This window comes from Antechinus flavipes, chromosome 3, assembly GCF_016432865.1.
Source record: "Antechinus flavipes isolate AdamAnt ecotype Samford, QLD, Australia chromosome 3, AdamAnt_v2, whole genome shotgun sequence".
Lineage (NCBI taxonomy): Eukaryota > Metazoa > Chordata > Mammalia > Dasyuromorphia > Dasyuridae > Antechinus > Antechinus flavipes.
The window spans coordinates 507,794,385-507,818,465 of record NC_067400.1 but is presented as its reverse complement, the minus strand read 5'-3'; the positions used below and the strand labels follow the sequence as shown (position 1 = coordinate 507,818,465).

The following is a 24,081-nucleotide window of genomic DNA, read 5'->3' as shown; positions in this document are numbered from 1 at the left end:
CAGGATTTGAATGCTAAACCAGATTAGACTAAAGTTTTCATGACTCTATGGCTACCACTCTATCCACTGGACCATCTGTCTATAGAAATAGAAGTGTTGGTTTTAACAATAAGACAAGAAAGACAAATTGTTCAAATAATAATAGGGAAAGAAGAAAAAGTATGTACATATTTTTGTGGATGATATGATGATTTACTTAGAAAAATCAATAAAAATTGAAAAAAAATTTATTGGAGACTTGCAGCATATAAATTAAATCCATATAAATTATCAGTCTCCCCATATATTTACCAACAAAATCCATTAGGAAACCTAGACAGAGAAATTTAACTCAAAATAAATACAAAAAACATAAATTATTTAAGAATCTATCTATCAGCGAGGTGATAGTGTGGATCAATTGGTAGGCCTGTAAGCAAAAAGTCTTGAATTGGAACCTAGCTTTAAACAGTTATTACCTGTATGATTCTGGGGAAGTTACCCTTTATTTAACTCAGTTTCCTTATCTTTAAAATGGAGATAATAATACCTACCTCTCAGGGGTGTTGTGATAATTAGATGAGATGATAATTGTAAAAATTGTGAAATCAGACACAATGTCTGACACACAGTAAGTGCTCTATAAATGTTAACTATTATTATTGTTATTAATATCAAGATATATGCAGGAACTAACTATATAGATGCAACTATAAATCACTCTTTACAGAAATAAATATTCTACTTAACTGAAGAAATATTAACATGAACAGTTTGAACAATTATAATAAAAGTAACAATTCTATCCTAATTAATTTTCTTATTCAGTGTCATACCAATCATAGTATCAAAATACTATTTTGTAGAGTTAGGAAAAGATTCCTTTTGAAAAACAAAAGTATTTCAAGGATATTAATTGATAAAAGTAGTGAGAAGGAAGAGAATCTCTTAGGACCAGATCTTTATTATACCATAAAGCAGTAATCATTTTTAACCATTTGACAATGGTTGAAAAAAAAAAGAAGAAAATAAGAAAAAAAAAAGAAATTAAGCCATGGAACAGATTAGAAATATAATATGCAGAAGCAAGGATAAAGTACCGACTCTGGAGTCAAGAAGACTCATCTTTCTAAGCTGAAATCACACCTTGGACACTAGAAGTGTGACCCGAGGCAAATAATTTTACCCTGTTTGCCTCAGTTTTCTTTTCTGTAGAATGAACTGGAGAAGGAAATGACAACCAGTCCAGCATCTTTGCCAAGAAATCCTCAAATGGGGTCACAAAGAGCCTAAAAAAAAACTTAATAACAATTACACCTAGCCCTAGTATAACCTTCAACTTGGATTATCCTACTACAAATACTCTATCACTGCCAAAGAAAAAGAATTAAATTTTTTTTAAAAAGAGAAAGAAGATAAAATGATATAGTTCCTGCCCTCAAGGAGCTTACTATCTAACTAAAGGGAAAGGGAAAATAAAACATTTACAGAAATAACTATGAATTCAAGGTAGAATATGATGAGGGAAAAGGAGGAAGACTTAACATAGTATTCTCATAAATACAAGGAATGAGAGAATTAGGAGACAGTGCTAACTGTCAAAGGAACTTTATTCATCCTTTAACAATTTGGTATCTGTTTCCATTAGGTGTTAAGATGGCAACTTCAGCGAACTTTCCAGCAGCAGCTTGTACTGCAGAAATGGACTTTGATCAAGAGCTTAATTCTATCAATATTGTAGATCTAGATTTTAGAAACGACACACTATATTTAATGGGTAAGTGTCCCTACACATCTATATAAATATAAGTAACAGAACAGGCTCACAGTTATAAATAAATAAGTTAGATAAATAAGAATGCTTGTTGTAAGTATTTTTAACATTTGGGATCTTTGAGCTCATCAAATTGGAACCTGAGAGGTTTATTCAGTCCAACTTCCTCATTTTATAGATTAGGAAACTGAACTTCAAAAAGATTATGTGATTTGTCCAGCACATCTAGCAAGTTCCTGAGGCAGAATTTGAATCCAGATCTTTCTAACTCCCACACTCCCTCCACTTTACATTGCCACCTTTTTTTTATATTCCTCATCTCACAAACATGCTGAGAAAAAAAAGTGACTTATAAACACTCAGAACTATGTAAAGTAAATCATCATCATAAATATCATCATCCTCATTGTCATCATAAAGGCAGTGTGATGTAGTAAACAGAGATCAAACTTTGGAATCAAGATCTAAGTTCAAATTCTGACTCTAACACATATATTGTATTAGTATTCTAGGAAATAATTTGCAGAAAGAGTCTTTGACCTTCACTGAGGAATAGAATTTACTCACCTGAAAGTACCCAATACCAAAGAAATTTTAGGTCCAACGCCTGTCCTTGTCATCTCATGCAGAGTTTTCTAATTTTACTTTTAACTTCTTTTATTATTATTTTACCACTTACCATTGATTTATTTTACCATAATGTTGAAAAAATATTCTATTTGCAAAAATCTGGGCCTAGAAGTTAAGTATAATATTTACTGTAAGATCCAGCAACTGATCCTGGCTCATACCAATATATAATGGAGTAGTAGGCCCACATTATCATATAACCCTTAACTTCCAAAAAGTTTGAAATGGGATGCATCTTGGGAAACTGTTAATGTACCATGAATTCTTTGATTTAAAATTCCTTTAAGTAAAGGCTACCTGTTTATAATACATTTTGGCAAGTTAAAGGGCATTATTTTGATTATCACAGAGAATCTACTTCCATTTAAGTTTCTATGGATAGGTTTTCATTCCCTATCCTTCCCTTCCTCCATCATGGAAGTATTTCCCATTTACAAAATCTGGATTACATTTTCACATTTCATTTTCCTTTGTTGGAATTAAGTGGGATCCTTTTAGTTCTGGGGAAAGGTTTCCTAAATAAAACAGTATCCAACTATAGAAGCTATGAAAAATGGTGGGGAAAGGGGGAAGAGAGAAGATGTAAAAGAAGGAAATGAAAATGTGCTTTTTAAAAAAATAATTTAATGGAATGTTTTCTCTTTCTTTTCCCCACAGTTGAAGAACAAGGTAAAGAATGATTTAATTTTTTTCTATTATCCTATCTAAACTTGGGGAGTTGCTAAGTAGCACAGAACCACATGCAAAGATATTGTTTTTACTTGGGGCAGATCTGGTTTGGGAAGTTGCATTCCTTCCCTGAAAAGGGTGTGAACTATATGCATTCAGTGTAACTCCCATTGGGACCACTGATGCAAAAGATAAGAAGTTGAAACAAGTCAACAAATACTAAGTGCCAGGTACTGTGCTAAGCACTACAGACATATAAACTAAGACAAAAATAGTGTCTGTCCTCAAGGAGCTTAAATGTAATGTGGAAAAACGTGCATTCAATTATGTGCTAACAAGATTATACACATATATACATAGATATACACACATAGTGAGAGAGAGATTCGTGATAAAACGGAGATGTGAACAGAAGGAAGACATTAAAATTGAGGGAGACTAGGAAATGCTTCTGGAAGAAATTGGTTGTTTGGCAGAGACTGGAGAGGACCCAAGGAAATCTAGAGGCAGAGATGAGGAGGGAAAAGGGAGAATGTGGCAATACGTTCACTATTGCACTGGAATTACTCTGGCTCTCACAGTCTACCTTAGGTGAGTTGCAGACATACTTTAAGTTGGGCTGAATCCAAGCAGAAAGTCATGGTTTTTAGAAGAACACAGGAAAAATGGGATGGAGGATTTAGACACTTGTCTTTGAAGCCAACAAGGAAGAATAGGGAGAAATGTTTAAAGAGAGAAAAGCAGACTGTCCCTAAGTGGTGATGGGATAGGAAGATTTCCTTTGGGGAAAATGCTTTAGAGTAGAGGAAACCTATTTCTGCTTGTTTTTTTTTTTTTAACCAAGAAATCCCTATTAAAAGAGACATATACATAGCAGATAGACCTTTTAGGAAGAGGGAATGATTGCTTCTTTGTTCAGCACTGGTTCCTCCATTAGTCCCTTAATAGCATTAAATGTCAATAGTTTCTCAATTTTCTTAAGTATTTTCCCATAATGTAACACCTGATCAAAGGCCCAAAATTGTTTGCTTATATAGACAGTCCCCCAAATCATTCTCCCTTTAGTTTGTTTTGCCTTTACTCAGAGGTTCCTCTAGAAATCTCAAAATAAAGTTCAGAGAATAATTTGCATCTGATTTTTAAAGATATAGTTAAAGGGGCTTTAATTGCTATATGAACATTGAAAGTAATAACACATATAAGGCATAGTGCAGCATTTTATTTCACATCAGAAAAAAATGCAAAAAATAAAGAATTCATGGTAGTCCATACTATGGCTTCTTCCTGCTCCAGTGAGACCCACCATCCTCTCAGATATGTATAGTTCTCCAGACTCATAGCATTACTTATGTCTTATACTTTTCTTGGAAGAAAAATAAACTTGAAATTGTTAGAGAGACAATTATCCAATATCCCAGTGAGTTCCATCAGTAATAAATATATTCCTCTAGGTTTATGACACTATCCTAAAGCTTGAACTTCCCCCACTTGTAAAACAAATTTGAAATTTCTAGGAAGGTAGTCTTCTTCCCATTGGGCCTACACTGTCCTAATAATTCATGGTAACTGAAAATAATTATTTGCTCTCCCATATCATATCTGAGAGATATGAGGGACTGAGGTCCCTTTGTTCAGATCTTTTAAATTATACAACTACAGACATAATCCTTATTTTCTGACAAAGCTGATGCTGCCCAGGAATGCCACCCAGGAACTCCCTCTTCTCTCTCCAAAAGGCGATGGTTTATTAATACATACCATTTGATAAAGTAGTTCTCCTTTGCTGGGACTACCTTGTTGAAAACATATGCAACTGAGATGTTATTTTCCACTGCCTCTCTAGGTTTGTGTTTAGGAACTGTCACTAGGTCAACATTTCTCTATCAGCTATAATTATTAAGCCAAGAAGCTGTCATCTCTGAAGTTGTAGAGTAGGGGTAAGTAAATCTATCCCTTAGAGACTTTATCAGAATGCAAGCACCCCCATTGGGACCAAAGTTGGTTCTCAGATCTCTAATATATTCAATTCTTTCTGGGTCTCTCAAAAAAAAGAAAGGATCCAAAAGTCAAATTCTGCAATGATAACTCCTTCAAAAGGACAATCACAAAGGGATGGCTATAACCTATAATAGTTTGAAGTAGCCATTTCATCCCTAAGCATTGATCACTCATGAGTTATGAATGAGATTGTGGGTATATACATATCTTTGATTGGAAGAGGTAATTAAAACTCCAAGAAAAGAATCACTCACTAAGCTCATCAAGCTCATTAAGAGATTTCCCTGATTAGCTCCTTACATTCTCAATTTAATTCAATGCTACAAGCCTTTAATAAGTACTATTAGTGCAAAACACTACAACAAAAATTAAAAATAGCTTCCACTTTCTATGAACTTACAGTTTATAGATAGGAAAAAGCTTCCCATTTTCTGCTTGGTGTTGCTGAGAAAGTCATTCATATTCCTTAAAGAATGCGTTTTTCTCTATGTCATTTATCTATGTCATAGATTTTTCTATATCAGGATATTACCAGTAATTATTCTGGAGAATTAATTTAAAACAGATTTGCTAATAAATATGAAAACCTTCCACCTCTAAGTGTGTATTTAATGCATATTTATTTAAAATAGTTAAACAAGAATTCAGCAAACTTGAAAAGCGCTGTGCCATCTTACGAAACATAAAGGGCAGAGTTCTTATAATAGTCAAAGGAGAGAAAATTGCTGTATTTGAAGAGATGTCTGATGCGGAGATTAAAGGTATGTTTTTATTTTGTTGTTGGTTTATTTTGGGGGTTTTTGAACCACTACTATAGAAAGCCAAGAATTATAAGACTGAAAAAGATCTAAGAGATGTTTGATTTTTTTTCTCACTTTTATAAGATAAAAATCCTTCCTTGAAAACTATGGTCAAAAGAGTCAAAAAGAGCAAGTTATTGCTCAAGGTCAAAGAACATGTTAAAAGGGACTTAAAATCTAAATATTCTGACTTGAATAAGTGATGTCTCCATCAGGTCTATCTAGCTTCATACCTAAATAAAAGGGTGAAGAGTAAATCCAGCTCAACTCTATTAATAACACACTACAAAGGGTATCTATTTCTTTGGTTGTTGATGTGGATTTTGATTATTGAGTGCATTGCAATTCATTTGAAAATCCAGAGCTGGCACACATAAATCAGTCTTTATTTATTGTAGGGGATAAACAGTATAATCTTAACCAAAGCATGTTATTAGTATGGATTTCCATTGGTTAAATAAAACTCTTTGCAGTAATTAAATCAATTAAGTCAAAGTATATTAAAATTGGAAGCAATCTATTTTAATGTTAATCTATTTTCTAGTCTTTTACTTAATACAGGAAGTCTTTCTACAAATAGTCCTTAGTGACAGTCACCCAGCTTCTACTTTAATCTTCAATAATACATTCCCTCCCAAGTGCATTATTATTTTATTTACATCTACATTTACAAAAGCTATAATATTAGTAAGCTCTACCTCATGCTGCATCAAAATTTGATTCTCTAGAACAGTGTTCCAATTTCTCCTCTTGAGAACCAAGCAGTAGAGGCCAAATTCTTTTTTCCACATGATTAGCCCTTTGGATACTTGAAAATCACTGCCATGCCCTGTCCTTTTTTCTCCTCTCCTGGTTAAATAAACTCTGCTCTTTCAAATATTTTCAACAATGCTGGTCTCTAGACTCCTAATCATCCAGGTGATACTCCTCTAGAAGAATTCTAGCTTATTAAAGCTTTACTTAGAACTCAACACAGGATCCTAGATTTAACTCAAATAAAATGAAGTTGTCTGTTACCATATCTACCTTAATCTAGAAATAGAAATTTTACTGAAGGGTGGCCTATATTGCACTGACTTCTTTGATAGTCTCCATATTAAATCTCCAATCAACTGAAACCTTTAGTCTGTTTTTACATGAATTGCAAGTTTTTTCTCCCCCATCCTGTATTTGTGCCATTGCATTTTTAAACTTAAATAAGGTACTTTACATTTAGCCCTGTTGATTTTGTTCTATTATTCCAGCCTATTGAAACTTTTTTATATCTCAATTCTTTCTTCCAAGATAATGGCTATTCCTCCAAACTTTGAGCTATCTTTGCACATGGTTATCATGCCTTTATTAGAGATATTGATTTATTATATTTAACACAAAAAGGCTACTAGACCTGTATCTTTAGTTGAACCCAGTCTGATTTATTAATCAACCCTTTTAGAGTACAATGATTTAACCAATTACAAAGCTAATTAGCTATGCCATCATTTAGCCCAGCTTAATCTTATCCACAAAAATATAGAGACTTGTCAAATGATGCACTGAGATAAAAATATGGATAGATAGATAGATAGATGTGTGTGTATACATGTATGTACACATTTTCTATTATAATCTAACAAAAAGAAGCAACATGGGACAGTAGAAAGAGAGTCAGCCTTGGAGTAAGGAAGACCTTAGATTAATGTCCCAACCCTGCCAAATAGAGACTGGATGACCTAGGAAAGTCATTAATTCCTCAATGGTCTCCCTTAGACTATCTATTGCAGAGAAGGTGCCAACTCCCATTGATGTCAACAAGGTGACTCACTCCTCAGCAAGGAATTCTCTATCACAATGAACTCATCAGGCCAGTTCCTCTGTTAAACTCAGATAAATATATAAAATTAGAATGTCTTCTAAATGGATCCTTAATTCAACAGCACATATAAACACATACACACACATATCAGCATATCATTTGATAAGTCTATATTTTTGTGGATAAGATTAAGGTGGGCTAGATGGTGGCACAGCTAGTTAGCTTTGTAATTGGTTAAATCATTGTTCTCCAAAAGTGTGGATTAATAGATCAGAAAGGATTCAATTAAAGACACAAGTCTAGTAAAGTGCCTTATTTTAGCCTTTTTGTCTTATATATTAATGAATCATTAACTTTGATAAAGTCATATTAGCTACAAAAATGGCTCAAAATTTGGAAGGATTGCCATTATTTTGGATGACAGCATTAAGATATAAAAAAGTTGGAATGGGGCAGCTAGGTGGTGCAGTGGATAGAGCACCAGCCCTAAAGTCAGTAGAACCTGAGTTCAAATCTGACCCCAGACACTTAACACTTCCTAGCTGTGTGACCCTGAACAAGTCACTTAACCCCAATTGCTGAGAGGTGGGGGAGGAGGGGGAGAGGAGAGGGGAATTAGAACAGTAGAACAAAATCAACAGGGCTAAAAGTAAAACAGACAATGCTGGGCTGAAAAAAGCTTTCTAATCCATGACAGGATTTTGTTGAGGGTAGATGCTAAACTTTCTAGACTTTTGTTTCTAACATGTACCTTTACCCCAGATCTCAAAATCATCTTCTTGATTTCAACAAACCACACAAAAATCAGTATTGCAATAGTATTCTCTGGAATGATTCCTTAAAGTCTATTCTTAAAAGTTAAAAAGCTGCAAAAGATTCTTCAGAATAAAACCCTAATTTATAAATGTTTATCCTTAGCCAATGCACCTCGGACTCAATTTATAATACAATATTATAAAGAGACTACACCCAAAGGGTTAGCTGTAGCATTATCTGTGAAGACTGAGAAAAAAATTTATACACTATCCTGCAAGAACAAAAAGCTTCATTTTAAGGTAAGAATAAGTCAATTTGTTCTTAGCTTTATTTCTAGGGAAACCTTAGGAATAAATAATTTGTTGAAAAGTCCAAATCCAGTCCCCAGAAGAGAAAGAATAAAAAGCAGAGATCTATAAAGGCAGAGGATCATCCACACCTGCCTAAATCAATGAGTTAGTATGGGCTCATAACACAGTTTTGGGCTCAGCACTTGTTGCAAAATCCATACCATCCAGATAATTTGCCATATATTATGGAATAGGGAGCTGGTAAGTACTGGAGAGGTCATCTAATCTGGCACCCCAATGCTGCAAAAGATTGTGGATAAGATTAAGGTGGGCTAGATGGTGGCACAACTAGTTAACTTTGTAATTGGTTAAATCACTGCACTCTAAAAGTGTGGATTAATAGATCAGGAAGGATTCAATTAAAGACACAAGTCTAGAAGAGTGCCCTATTTTAGTCTTTTTGTCTTATATATTAATGAATCATTAACTTTGATTTTTTTTTTTTTTTTGTAAAAGAAGAAAATTTTTCCAAGATAGACAACAGAATTTTAACTCAGGTCTTTCAATTCTACATTTAGAGTTTTCGTCATTTCACCACTGCCAGGACAACTAGCAACACAATCCTAGGTCAACTCACAAAGTCCCCAATGAGGTGTAGATTCCTCAAACATTCACTTTATATCAATTAGTAGATAGTATCCTCATCCCTAAAGGAAACATGTCTTCCTTGCTCAGAAAATTCATAAGAATAGTCTATGATATTTTCAAGAATGAATTTCTATGCAATCAGTTCTTCATTATTCACACTTCCATTGTTATACTCTAAATATCAACCTACAAACATTTATTAAGCACCAACTATTTACTAGACATAATGTTAATCACTGGAGATAAGAAGACAAAAGAGAAATAATGTTGCCTTATATTTACACATCATATATGTATACATATATGCACATAAACAGTATAAGTATATTAAAAATAGATACAAAGTGTAGGGTTGGGAGTTACTTGCAACTTATGGGATAAGCAAAGAAGGGACATTTGAGCTGAGCTATAAAAGAAACTAGAAATTCCTAGAAACAATTTGAAGAAAATGGGGGGGAGTGTATTCTATGCATGAGATACCTCCCAAATCCAAAGCAAAAACATATAGCTCTCAATTAAAGACAGATAACAGAGCAAGTCTGCCCAAGGAAGGGGAAAAATCACATAAAGTATCAGAGGCAAACAGAAAAAAAATGTTTGTTGTTATTGGGTTTTTTCCCCAATAGCTATGAAATCCACCTAGAATGAGACTGGTTGATGGTTTCTTCCAATTCTAACATTCTATATGGCAAATAAAGCTATGTAGGATTCTCCCTTCCCACTCAACATTTTAATCCAAACCAAATCAAGTTAAAATGAAAGTCAAGATCAAAGAGGAAAAGAAAAGCAATCATTGACTTCTGTATAAGCCTTATGGTTTACAAGGTATTTTATCACCTTTGGTCCTCCAAAAAGGCCTGGGAAATAAGAAATGAAAAAAAAACAAACAAACAAAACATGGAACCTGAATTTTAGATCTTAGAATTTATCTAACTCCCCATTTCACAGATAAAGAAAATAAAGCCAAGAGATTTGATGATTTTCTTAAAGTCACATAGATATAAAATGGGAGGCTAGACCTGTTCTTCTTCTTGTTATGTTATGGAGTCATTTCGGTTGTATGCAACTCTCCGTGACCCAATTAGGGCTTGCCATTTCTTTCTCCAGAAGAAGCCTTTGTACTAATGGGAAAATCTTTATGTTGATTGTATGTATGCACAGTACTATAAAGGAAGGAAAATGACTTCAACAAGTCAGGCAAAAATTCAATCTTTTTTACCTTTTTACCAGGTAAAACCTTCAATTTAAGGACAGAACCTGGTTGGCTATTGTAATTTCTGCCTTCCTTTTTAGACATTCACACAACTATCTTTTTAATGATTGACTTTTCTTAGAATTGAAGATTTTAATTGGGGGCAGAAAGAAGAGAGGAATTACTATTAAGTAGAGAGGGATGATGGAGTTGAGGGGCATGTACACACATGGGCAAGGACAGGTACACTTGTGCATCAGGGAATGCATGCTAATGTATGCTCCACACAAAAAAAGAAGCAATCTTAAAAATGAGTGATTTATCCAGATGAATTGCTGCCTCCAGGGTAAAAGGACATATTAATTTGTTAAACATTAAGAAATATCATAGAATTTCCGAGAGTGTTTAGGAATTATATAAACTCTCACCTCATCTGGTCAAATAGGGTGCAAGGGAGTCCATGCCCAGAGGCAACCAAATAGTGAGCAGTTGAGACAAAAAAAACTGTGCTTGGGATGGGAGCCAAGGAGAAGGAACTACTTGGATCATCCTCTAGCTCCTGATGGAGGAACATAATCTGTAGGGACTATTGCTCTACTGGAGTGCTGTTTGCCTGACAGTAGACAAATTTCATCTAGATGGAAGATGAGGGACAGGGAATGTCCCAGAAGTGTAATAAGAAGTATGAATGCACAGTGATTATACTATAAGAGGATGGAGTTACATGATTTTATGGAGCTAAGTCACATATATTCTAGCAGAAGCCCAGTATGATAACTACGCAAGGACTTTTTTTTACTCAGGTTCTCTATGGTTTTTCATAATAACATCTGGAAAGTTTTCTTTTTTCTTTTTTTTCTTCCTCTATAGGAAGGTGCTGCCCCAGATAAGATTGATGACAAAGAACAGGATATCTTATTCTACCAAGAGAAAATTTCAGGCCATGATAAGATGCAATTTAAATCTGTTTTGTACCCAGAATATTACCTAGCATGTAAGCAGGAAAAGAAGGGTATTTTTAAATTGATTTTAAAGAAAGGGTGCCAGGATACAGAAGGATCTACAAAATTCATTGTCATGTATAACTGTGAGAAAACAGACTTATGAGTCTGTTCGGAATGATGGTTTTAATTCTGGAAAATATCTTAAGGATAACAGCACTTTACTGGGGTCTTAAACTGCAAAAAATATAAGTAACTATATAATCATGGTTATTTAATCAACACTTGTGGGGAAGTGGGAAGTAGAAAAAAATATATTTAGATTTCTAAGTTCAAGAAACTACAAATTAGATTTAATTTATAATAATAGTATTAAGAGTGAATTTGTGATTCATATATATTATTCTAAAATATAAATATAAAAATAGAATTATTGCTCATAAACCCAATGTATCCAATAATACAAGTTTGAATTACAATTCAATCAGTTCAAATCAGAAAATTAATCTAAGTGCATTATTTGAGAGGGCAATGTTCAACATGGAGAGATGTAGTGAATCATTAAGATTGACTGAAGCAGATTCTTTGCTACACAGTGCCTAAGAGCTTACTAATCAGAGCTTCTATCAACAACAATGATATTTAGGATATTTTTATCTATTTCATGAATATTCATGGCCAAAGAACACATTGTCTTGGCTAACCTTAAAATAAACTTCTCCATAATTAGTTGGGCTAGTCCTCAGATATAAGATGTCTCCAGGACTATTTAAAGTCTTTCTAGTCTGATAGAATCTACCAGAGTTTATGCCATGCCAACTGCCTTTAAAAATACATTATGAGGTACACTACCCTGAGATATCAAAGCAGAGCTTAGAGAAACAGAGAAATATATGAAGATAGAGATTATTGGGGAAAAAGGTATATAGTAAAGAGTGGAGATAGAAATAGTTATAAACAACTTCATGGTTTACAAAAAGCATTCACTTCACAACAGCTCTGTGAGTCAGCACAGAGTCTTATTATTATTACCAAAAAAAAAAAAAAAAAAAAAAATTGTAAGGAATTCAAAGCCTCAGAAAGGTTAAAGAACTTACTAGTGATCACACAGCTAGTAAGTGTCAGAGCTGAGATTTAAACTGGACACCTGATAACAACCTGAACGAGATAAAATGAGATCTTTCAAGACAGTTGTGAAAATCGAGTAAGGCTTCATCTATTTCAAAGTTTGAGTAGGCCTGAAGGACTTTAAGATCAAGGGCATACTTAAGTCCCCTTCTTGTTATCCTCCCTATTTCAGCCAAATATGGGCAACTATGTACTTGTTGGCCAAGTTCAATTTCTTGGGTAGTTCCCGCGTTTAGAATGTAAGCTACTCAGCCAATAAGGATGAGGGTCAGTGGTGGGAGGGGGAATTTGCTTTAGGGATAAAAGCGCCGACCCTACCCCCTACGGTGCTTCCTCCCTTCTACTGTCTGCTTGATGTTGGGACGCCCGATTCTCGCGAGAAAGTAAATAAACTTTGCTTTGCTTCTAGAGATCTATCCAGCTGTTTTATTAATGGTTTCTGACTCACACAAACCCTCATTTTTCTTTCATTCCAACCCCATTTTTCTTTCACTCCAACATCGTGCTTCTCTTTGCCATCATAAGGGATAAGTAAATATACTGAAAGATGTTTATTTCCAAAGTCTAACAAAAAGGGGTTAAAGGTCTCTTCTAGCTAGCAGAGGTGGATTTTAATAGTCGCCTTCTGGAGACAGTACTCCTTTAATGACAAATGAAGAGAAATCTCTGCTCATTTCTCTTGTCTGTGCATCTTTTCATCCACTCATTCTGCATTAATTTAAAAAAAAATTAGTGTGTGTGTGTATATGTGTGTGTTGAGGGGAGAATTTTGTTCATTGAATATTTAATCAAATTTTTAGTAAAAATAAAACAAATACCAGAACAACAAATTCTGGTCCTTTTAATAACAATTACACAAAGCAAATAACAAAATTAAGCAAATTTTGAGTTCTTTCATTTTGTATTATTTTACATAGATTTCCCCCTATTTCTATAGATATTTCATGTTTCTTCTTTTTAATTCTAATATGATGCTCAATTTCATTAATATACTCCAGCCTATTCTGTTATTTCCCAAACTTTGGACATCTAGGTAATTTTTTTGGCTGATATTTTAAGCATAATTTACATAATGCACAAGCAGATTATTTTGTATTTTGAATATTTTCCCTTTAATACATTCCTAGTAATGGATAAGACCAAAAAATATGACCTTACTCTTGACTCTTATTGCAAACTGACTGTAGCTCTCCAAAAAGGTTGCCTTTATATGCCTTGCCACCAGTGGCAATTAAATGTATTTGCTTCCCTATACTTTGCCATTAATGAACTATTTAAATTCTTTTTCTGTCTGTCTCAGTTTCTGTTTCTTTTCTTTCCCTTCCCCTTTCTCTCTCTTCTTTCCTTTTTCTCTTTCTCTTCTCTGTTAATTTAATATGAAAAGAGAGGGCAAACCATAACAATTTTCCCAATTTATTATTTATTTTCTCCCTTTGGTAAATTGTCTTTTAAATCTTTGACTATTTTTGTCCATTGGTGATTGGAAGCTACCCTCATAGGCTTATATTATATTATGTATAAAATGTGAAACTAAACATTCATCCACAATATTTATTTTATTTTTATATTAATGTTATTATTTCTTATGGCATGAAAGTTTTAAATTTCTATATAATTGAATTATAATATATCTTATCTCTGGTCATTTCTTATGCTCCAATTGTAAAAACTTTATCTTCACAGTAAAAAAAAGAATATCACTACATTTCTTTCAGACTTCTATAAAAACATTACTTCAATTTTTTTGGAATTTATTATAGTGTTGGACTTTGGAAATAAACTTTTTCAGTATATTTACTTATCCCTTATGATGGCAAAGAGAACGGCCATCATTAAAAATTAGATGGTAATCCAAAAACTCAGGAAATACAAAACAAAAACAAAAAAAAAATACCCTGTACAATAAAACTGGATAATATTTTCATGGTTCATATAGCTCTTGGATTATAAAGCACTGGGGATGAAAGGGAGAAGTAAGAAGGAATTGAATTCCTCAAAGGCCTCAATTGGTTTTTTCATCATTGTTGTAGATTGACAGTTAAGACTTTCAGAAGAGAAAAGCAGAAATTGGGGAATGAGCAGCTGATTAACAAAATGGCATAGGAGAAAAATATATATATATTTTTTTCTGGGCCAGAATTTAAGGTATGAGTGACAGATGCTTGATGCTTACTGATCTGATCAAGAGGGCTTTAATATGAAAAAAAGAGGGAGGGGGGAAATTGTCCTAACATTAATTAAATCAGATACTACAGCCTTTATTAGGCATTATCTAGAAAGGAAAATGTTAATAAAAAAGTCGACAAGAAACTGTATTCATAAAAGAGAATAATAATTCTTATGGAGTCAGCTATCTAAAAAGAATTGCTAAGAACAAAAAAAAAAAAAAAAAATGAACGTAAAAATGCCACACTGAATTTGTAGGTATCACAGAAATTTTATGGAATATGAACTTATTATCAGAAAAGACTTATGGAAAGGTATAATTTACATAAAAGAAATAGTTTAGATTGAGAAGGGGGTCGTGGTAAGCTCATTTTTATTAAGAAAAAAATATTCCCATAAGGAATTCTACAAACCAAAAGGACAGCATTTGATGAGAACCAATAGAAGCTCACCAAAGCAATATCTTTGGTAAAAAGACAATACAGACCAGGTCATAATTAAGGAAGTGAATGGGTACTAGAAACAGAACACAAAGCTGATATTGATGTGGGAAAGCTTGCTTTCTAGATTCTCATCCTCTCCTAGTTAATAATGTAAATTGCCCTTTAACTTACAAATCCTGGTCCCTTTGAATTCCAATAGAAGATCCGGACCTGTCCCAGCCCCACCCGGATCTGAATCTACTTTGGGGCTACACCTAAAAGCCCCTCGAGCTAAGTCTCCTATTATGAAAAGGCCACCCTGAAACCCCTTTTTGCAGAGATTCCAAACATGGTAGCCATGTGAGGACCCTCTTTGGTCCAGTGCCCTCCTTATCTCTATCTTTACCTAATAATAAACCTCTTTTATCAGTCTAGCTCTCCGGGTCAATAAATGCTTTTATTGGGAACTCGCGCTGCTACTGGACCTCAGTTACCCCCGTATCCTTGCGCCGAATCCAAGGAGGTTGCAGGGGATCTTTGCTTGACTCCTGTACCCCAAACCTGCTACTAGACCTCAACTAAACCCTAATTTCATTAGGTACCCCAAATCTAGACCTCACCAATATGAAAGCATATGTTAGTGATAGAAAACTTAGACTCTCCAAACATCTTCTGAAGTTCTTTCTCAATTCTCGACTTTTCTCAATGATTTCATTTTTCAAAAGTTAAAAGAAGTCATGAGGGAAATTTTATCCTAGATTTGAATTTTACCATAGGAAGGAACTGGTTCATAAAGTAGAAATGAGAGGAATCGATCGGGGAGGAAATGTCTACCTTGTGTTTGAACTCATGTGCAACATTCACTTGGGATATTGGAATTTGGTTTGATCTCATTTATTGTTTTTCCTTTAGGAGGTTGGAGGGAGGGATTGGAATTCCAATCAACTCAGAATGAAAAATCTAACTTAGTCAGCAGATGGCGTTCTACTGTCCCTCTATCACAAAAGCACAGAAACCTTAAATTTTATCACATTTTATTTTAATTATTTCCAGTCTATAATATATTTCATAGATATTATATTATTTTGAAAGGCAACTCAAAATCTTCAAATACCATAGCTGCTGCCCTAAAATGCCACAACTTTCATATTTGGGCTTTAAAAAATAGCTTGTCTTTTCTGAAATACTGCTAATTTCCAAGATTTGATCTAAGGAATAAAATTATTAGAATACAGATTTTAATTGTTTTGGAAGGTAAGTGTTTTTGTTTGGGGTTTTTTCTTAGTTTTGTTCTTTGCTTTTGTCAAGAAAACCCATTTAACCAAATCAGTAGCCAAAAGAAATCAGAGAAGAATTGGAGAATTGGAGATTATGTGTACCAGACAACACAGAGCAAATGAATTCTCTCATTGGATGCCAAGTAAAGGTGGGGAAGGGGGGTGAAGGGGAAGAGGGAGAGGGGAGGAAAGAGGGAGAGGGACAGAGAGACACAGAGAGAGAGAGAGAGAGAGATAGAAACACAGAGACAGAGACAAAGATAGAGATACAGAAAGACCCATAAGTCTACAATGATCCTAACGCTTAGTCTAGACCAATTTAGACTAGCTTTAGTGTCTAAGCAGAGAGATCATTAATTACAAGAGATCTAAGTTTATTAAATCAGTAACTAGATTAAGTTATGATATTACAAGTTATAATGTTATGATGTATGTGTTTATTGATGTACATATGAATTACTACACATTTGAGTATGTTGGTTTTTATTTTGCTATTAGGTTTATTTGACTATATTTATGTAGGAAGGACATTTATTCAAATATATTGTAAATTATATATAATATATAATAAATAAATTATTGTTTAAATTAATTTAATAAATTAATTAATTGATGGTACTTTGGTGATTAATTGAGTCACAATTAATCATTAACAATTTAATAATTAAAGTACTCTACAAATGTACCTTAAGGTTTAAAAAGCCCATTATATACATTCTTATTTGACAGTTATAGAAATTCTGAGAGGTATTATCCCCATTTTATGGGTGAGAAAACTGAAAGAGAATGATTTGCCCATAACTCTATTAAGTATCAGAGGCAAGATCTGAATTCAGGTTTTCCTGACTATAAGTCTAGAATTGTCACTTTGCCATAGTTCTCTGGAAGAATTTCAGGCAAAAAAAGTATCATACAATATCCTTTAAAAAAAATTATAACCTTAATCAAATGCACTGCATAGTCAGCATAGGCTTAAAGAATTTTAATCAATGAAGCATTAAAATCCAAGAAACAAACATTTGATGAAATGAAATCTAAAATAATAATAAAGACAGAAATGGCTCCTATGTCTAATATTCTCTCCTATCCTCTTCACATTCTGCTCTTTTGCCAACATTTCAATAAAGAGAAATGGAGTGGAGGAAAGATACTAAGAGCTCATATTTATATAATAATTTGCAGTTTTCAAAGTGATATAGGAATTAGTGCCTCCATTTTACAAATGAAAAAAAAATGCTTGTGGAGTTAAGTAACATAGCCAGTAAGTAGAAGAAAGAACCAAGGACTCTAGCAAAAAAGGTGTTCTTAGGAGGAAGTATTAGAATGGGGAAAAGATAAGAAAAAACAGGCAATTAGAAAAAGGAAGAGGGTTTTGAATGATGATCAGGTACTGTCCTGGGGAGATCCTCCTTCTGCTTTCTTTATCCTTGACTCTTGGGAGACAGTGTGATGAAGACTGTAAGTTGAAGGCAGACTGTCTTTTGCTTCTTTATATGCCCAGGTACATGATAGGTATTTAATAAATACTGATTGATTTATTTATTGATTGAAAAGCAGCAAATTTACATCATGGTACATTAAAAAGAACCTTGATTCCAAAGTCAGAAGACCTGATTCAAATTCTGTCTCTGATGCTCCCTACTTATAAAAAGACATCAGGTAAGTCACATGGAAGCATGGGCTTCAGTTTCCTCATCTTTTAACATGAGGAGGTGGAATTAGATGATCTCTACAATCTCTAACCAAGTCTGCATCTATGATCCTAAAACCTGTGTTTCTAACTGCAGCTCTACCATCTGAAGTTGACAGCCCTCTGAGTTTTACAAGGCTCACTTGTGGTAGATTATTCTATTCTAAACACTCTCCTTCTTCCTGCCTAAAAATTCCACTATTTCCTTTTATGTAATTTTCCATATGCCATGCTTGTACTTCCTATTTGTCACTAGGTCCCTCAGGTTCCACTTTCAGACAGTACCTAACATTTCCCTGCCTGTGACATCATAGATGGCAACCCAATCTGACACTGCCAAGGGACCCTCTCTTTAAAATCTGTGATCTTCTGTTTCTTAAGCCATTGTGCTGAAGTGACAACTTGGTTTAAACAACTTTATATATATATATCATGGCTTCCCTCTAGGATCAATCTCCTGACTTGAATTCTCACTGAGTCCCCAGAGGAATTGTTACTATTTTGGGTTCTAAAAATAATCCTATGGATGGTGATTCACAACACTGGAACTCAAGAACCCCTCCCAGTGTGCTTCCCATTAACAATCAGACTAAATTGGATCTTTAGGAAAGACATTTATTCAAATGCCATTAACAATTTCTTACAAAATATTTTCCCAACCACAAATATACACAAAGTTTGTAAATAAGGGAGAGGTGCAATTAGAGCACAAATTTAGTGGACAACAGCACTGAGACATTCATATAGGAAACATGCTGGAACAACAGGGCTTCTCTGTGGAATGGGGGAATCAATGTTGATGATAGTCCAGTAATTCCTGTTTCTCTGGGCACAGAGTCACTTGTTATCACAAACACAGCTCAAGGGAGAAAACTATGACATCTGAGCAACAATAGAGCTGTGCCAACAGCTTGAATTATTCTAAATTTTTAGTTGGAATAGAAACGGCAAAGTCAGCAGAGAAGAAGGGAATAGAGCCAAGAAGCCATAATCAGAATCCCAGGAGAGTGTCAGGTCAGTTAGCCAATCAATAAGCATTTATTAGTCATATATTTTGTGTCAGGTTTTGTTTTAGAGTACTAGTGATATAAAGGAAGTCAAAACAGGGAGAAGAGGAAGGAAAAGGGGATGAGATATGGAGAGTAGGGAAGTATCAGATGGGATCTAGAAATTAAGTGAGCACAAAAGCACCTTTATTCACCAAGTGTATTTACAGGAGTACCCAGCAGCAGTACTAGCAGGGAAGCAAGAGGATTAATCACAGTCATAATTTGGGGGAACCTCAGAAGCCATAGTGCAAATTATGCCTAACAGGAATACCAAATGACAGTGATACCAATGAGGTATCAGGAAGGGAAGGTAACTGCCTCCGGAAACAGCTCATTTTCCCTTTGAACTATGAATGATTGAGAAATGTTTCCTGAAATCAAGCCTAATTTTGTTTCCTTGAAGTTCGACTTCTGCTGTTTAATATTTTTTATCAAGGACTTGCATAAATCCCCTTACCCTACATCCTGGGGTAAGTGGAACAAATTTAATCTGTCTATTTGATAGATTTTCAAATCTTTGAAAATAGCTATCGAGTAAATGCTAAATTTTCTTTTCTCCAGGCCAAATTGGCAAGTAGATAGCCCAGTGAATAGAGTATTGAACCTGGAAGCAGGGTTTCAAATCTGGCCCTAGTTACTTAGTAACTATATGATCCTGAATAAGTCACCTCTTTTTTTGCTTCAGTTTATAGATAAGGATCTGTAAAATTGAGATGATAATAGCATCCACCTTTAGTTAGTGGATATAGTGTAGAGCACTGAACCTGAAGTCTAAGAGACTCATTTTCTAAAGTTCAAATCTGGTCTTAGTTGTGTGACTCTGGGCAAGTCACCTAACTCCATCTGCTTCAGTTTCCTCATTTGTAAAATGAGCTGGAGAAGAAAATAGTAAACCATTCCAGTATTCTTGCCAAGAAAGCCTTAAATGGAGCCTGTCATAACTGAAATGACTGAACAACAGTTACCTCCCAGCTTTGTTATGAGAATTAATAAATGAGATAATAATTGTAAAGCTCTTATTTAGCACAGCTAAATAAGGGGATGGTTAAACAAGTTGTGATACATGATTGTAAGGTATACTATCATGCCATAAGAAATGACAAGGAGGATGGTTTCAGAAAAACCTGCAAAGACTTATAAGCACTGATGTAAAGTGAAATGAGAAGAACCAGGAGAAGAACCAGGAGAACATTTACATAGTAACAGCAACATTGTCACAATGATTAACTGTGAAAGACTTAGCTACTCTGGTCAATACAAAGATTTAAGACAAATCCAAAAGACTCACAATAAAAAATGCTATCCACTTCCAGAGAAATTGAAACATCTTTTTGTCAATTTCTTTATTTTTTCTTGCTTTTTTGCAATATGGCTAATATAGAAATACATTTTGCAGGATTTCACATGTATGATAAATAACATATTGATTATATTTTCAATGAATGGAAGAAGAGCTGGAGGAAGAGAACTTAAAAATCAAAATTTTAAAAACTAATATTGAAATTAAAAAAATAATAATGTAGACTAACCAACTATGCCCACAGTAAGTCTAACACCACTATAAATCCTGAAGAATGAAAGGAAGAGGAGTGGGGAAGGCTGCTTAGGGAGGAGTGAACTGAGGCTAATCAGAAACAGAATGGATTAAAGATCTATATTCTTCATACCACATCCTGGGGCCCTTCTTCAGAGTGTGAAGCCATAATTCTAGTTGAAAAATAGAGACTTCTGTAAAGTACCTAGCAATTCTTCTCAAGAATAAATCTAAAATACACAAGGCAGATGGAAGTAATAAGTAGGGGTACCAGAGCAAGGGAAGGTCTCTCTAAAACTTGACTAGGTAGAATTACAATATTTCTAGAGAAGAACTGCAGAGTTAAAAGTAATAGGGAATTAATAATAGATAACATTTATATATAACACTTGAAGCTTTGGAAATCACTTTATATATATTATTTGAACACAATTCTGTGAGGTAGATGCTATTATTATCTCCTTTCTATAGAAAACGAAATTGGAGGCTGAGTTTAAATGCTCAAAACCATATAATTATTAAGTGTTTGAGGGAGAATTTCATCTCAAGTCTTCCTGAATCTCCTTCAATCTTCCTGAAATTTGATGGTTCTTATTCACAGCATTGCCTATTTGGAAAAAGAATGAATTTTTTTTTTTTTACAGCTGAAGGCAAGTGAACCAAGGATATTGGCAAATTGAACAATTTGGAGTCAGGAAAACAGGGATCCTAATCTGTCATTAACTGTGAAAAATTCAACTAGTCAGCCTTTCAGTGCCACAGGCCACTCTCTAAGATTATGTTTCAAGTAAATTAGCATGGTTATAACTTGCATCCTCCACGAGATCCCCCAATTTGAATCCCTCAAATTATGAAATCACAGATACCAAAACAGTAGCCAAAAGGGAGAATGCTAGGTACTTACAGTGCCAATACATATGTTTAGGGCAATTGCCTTCATAGTCCTTTAAAATTCCATGAAGTTTTCTAGAGATTTATGTAAAATCCTTCTCTTTTTTCTAAGTTTATTTTGATTCAAAAAAAAATTCTTCCTTTAAAAGATGATAACGTTTTTTATTTTTTTTAATTTTGATAACAGCTTTTTATTTTCAAAACATATGCAAAGATAGCTCTCAACATTCACCTCCACAAAACCCCACACTCCAAAATTTCCTCCCTTCTTTTCCTCTGCTCTCCTCCCCTAGACAGCAAGTAATCCAATATAGGTTAAATATATACAATTCTTTCAAACACATTTCCACATTTCATAATAATATTTTTAAATAAAAGGTGCCTTAGAAATCATAAACCCACTCTTTTTTATAGTTAGATATCCCAGAGATATATTTTATATCTTTTGAGTCTGCTTCAACATTATTCATTCAAAAAAAGTCTTTAAGATGAAAGGAATCACAGAGCTCTTCTAGTGACTTCAGAAAAACAATTTATCCTTCTTGGGTCTTAGTTGCTTTGTAAAGAAAATAAGGGGTTTGAATTAGAAGACTGTTTATGTTCCTTTCAACGTTAACTTATGATCATTTCAGTGCTAAAATCTATGTTTGTTCTCAAGTCTTAGCTGTCTCATTTTTACATATAAAGAAGTCCAGTTCACCCCACTGTTCATTAGTTACTACATAAGGAACGCACAGTACAACAAACTAGGGGGAGGCAGTAAGGAAGGGTGACATGGGGTTGGGAGGATTGCCCAAAGTGACATGGTTAAACAAAGCTAAGATGGGAACCCAGATCTTTTTGCTACTAGTTCCCTTCTCTTACCACTTGAATTAAAAAAATGAATCCTCAACAAAACTTAAAGTTTTGTTTGCTAGTTTACTTTTTTGATGAAGATCAATTTTCTCTCAGAATTTTGAAGGATTTTCCTTTGACTCTAACGCATTAAGCTTAAGCTTTTAGGAATTTATTTTAGAACCAGGCAATATTCTCAATTTACCATACATATCTGCCTTATTAATATCCCAAAGTTGTTGATTTGCTCTCTCTTTGTTCTTTGGAAAACTTGAGTTGGCCCAAGTCAAGTTAGTGGAATAAGAAGAGCATACACACAGCCTTGGTCTCCATATTGACATTGCAAGTTATATTTATTTTTTAGAAAACTGGATTGACATGATGGAAAGGAGTTAGCTTTATTTAGCTATCCTTAAATAAGGGGGAAAATATAACAGATAAAATATGGCATCAGGACTTTTGTAAAATCAGCACCTCCTTCCTAAATTACTCTGTCTTTAAGTATGTTTTCATTGTATTAAGGCCTACTTAGAAAAACTTTTCCTTTTTTTTAGACAGCTCTTATGAACTTAACAGCAGGAGATATAATTCCTATTCCATGCCTCTATATGATCTCAAAATTTCTGAGCTCACATTCTATTCTAGAGGTATACACATAATTTTCACATGCAATTGACTCAATAAATAATCTCTGAATAAATAAATGAATGCCTTATGTGATTAAAAATGTTTATTAACTGACTTTGTCACCTCATCTAGAAAATATATATATTTGATGCCTTCTTTTCCTCTCTTCTCATATACTTCTCATCTGTTGCAATCTTCTGCAAAATCTTCTGATTTTTATCATTCAACTAAAATTTCTTTTTCCGGAGTTACTGATAACCTCTCCTTTTTCTTTTTTTAATTAATTTTATTTTTGCTATTATATTTAATTTTACTTAATTTTATCATTGCTTTTCTCTCCCTTATATGTCCTCCAATTCAACATTTAAAAAAAGAAAAACAAAACCTTTGTAACAAATATTCATTATCAAGCAAAACAAATTCCCATACTAGATATATCCAAAAGTACATCTTAGAAAGGCAAATTAAGATAACTCTGAAGTACCACTTTACATTTTTCATATTGGCTAAGTTAACAGGAAAAGATAATGAGAAATGGTGGAAAGGATTTGAGAAAACAGGGACACTGATGTATTGTTGATGAAGTTATGAACTGATCCAATCATTCTGGAGAGAAATTTGAAATTATGCCCAAATAGCTATCAAACTGTGCACACTCTGATTTAGCAATATCTCTACTAGGCCTGTATCCCAAAAAGATCATAAAAAAAGGGAAAAGAACCCACATATAACAGCTTTTTTTGTAGTATTAAGAAACTGGAAAATGAGTTCAAGTCCATCAGTTAGGGAATAGCTGAATAAGTTATGTTATATGAATGTTATGGAATATTACTGTTCAATAAGAAATGATGAGCCAGCTGATTTCAGAAAGGCCTAGAGAGTCTTATATGAACTGATGCTAAGCAAAGTGAGTAGAACCAGAAGAACAGCAACAAGATTATATGATGATAAATTCTGATGGACTTGGCTCTCTTCAACAATGAAGTGATTC

The 24,081-nt window shown here is 33.9% G+C and overlaps 1 protein-coding gene across 1 annotated transcript; it reads left to right on the top strand.

The window, feature by feature from the left end:
- Nucleotides 1–5,633: 5,633 nt before the first annotated feature.
- Nucleotides 5,634–14,135, top strand: LOC127557357 (interleukin-18-like; the record flags this gene model as incomplete). Its single annotated transcript, XM_051990706.1, has 3 exons — nucleotides 5,634–5,811; nucleotides 8,564–8,700; nucleotides 11,402–14,135. Coding segments are annotated over 3 exons (552 nt in total), but the record flags the coding sequence as incomplete, so codon positions are not given.
- Nucleotides 14,136–24,081: the final 9,946 nt, after the last annotated feature.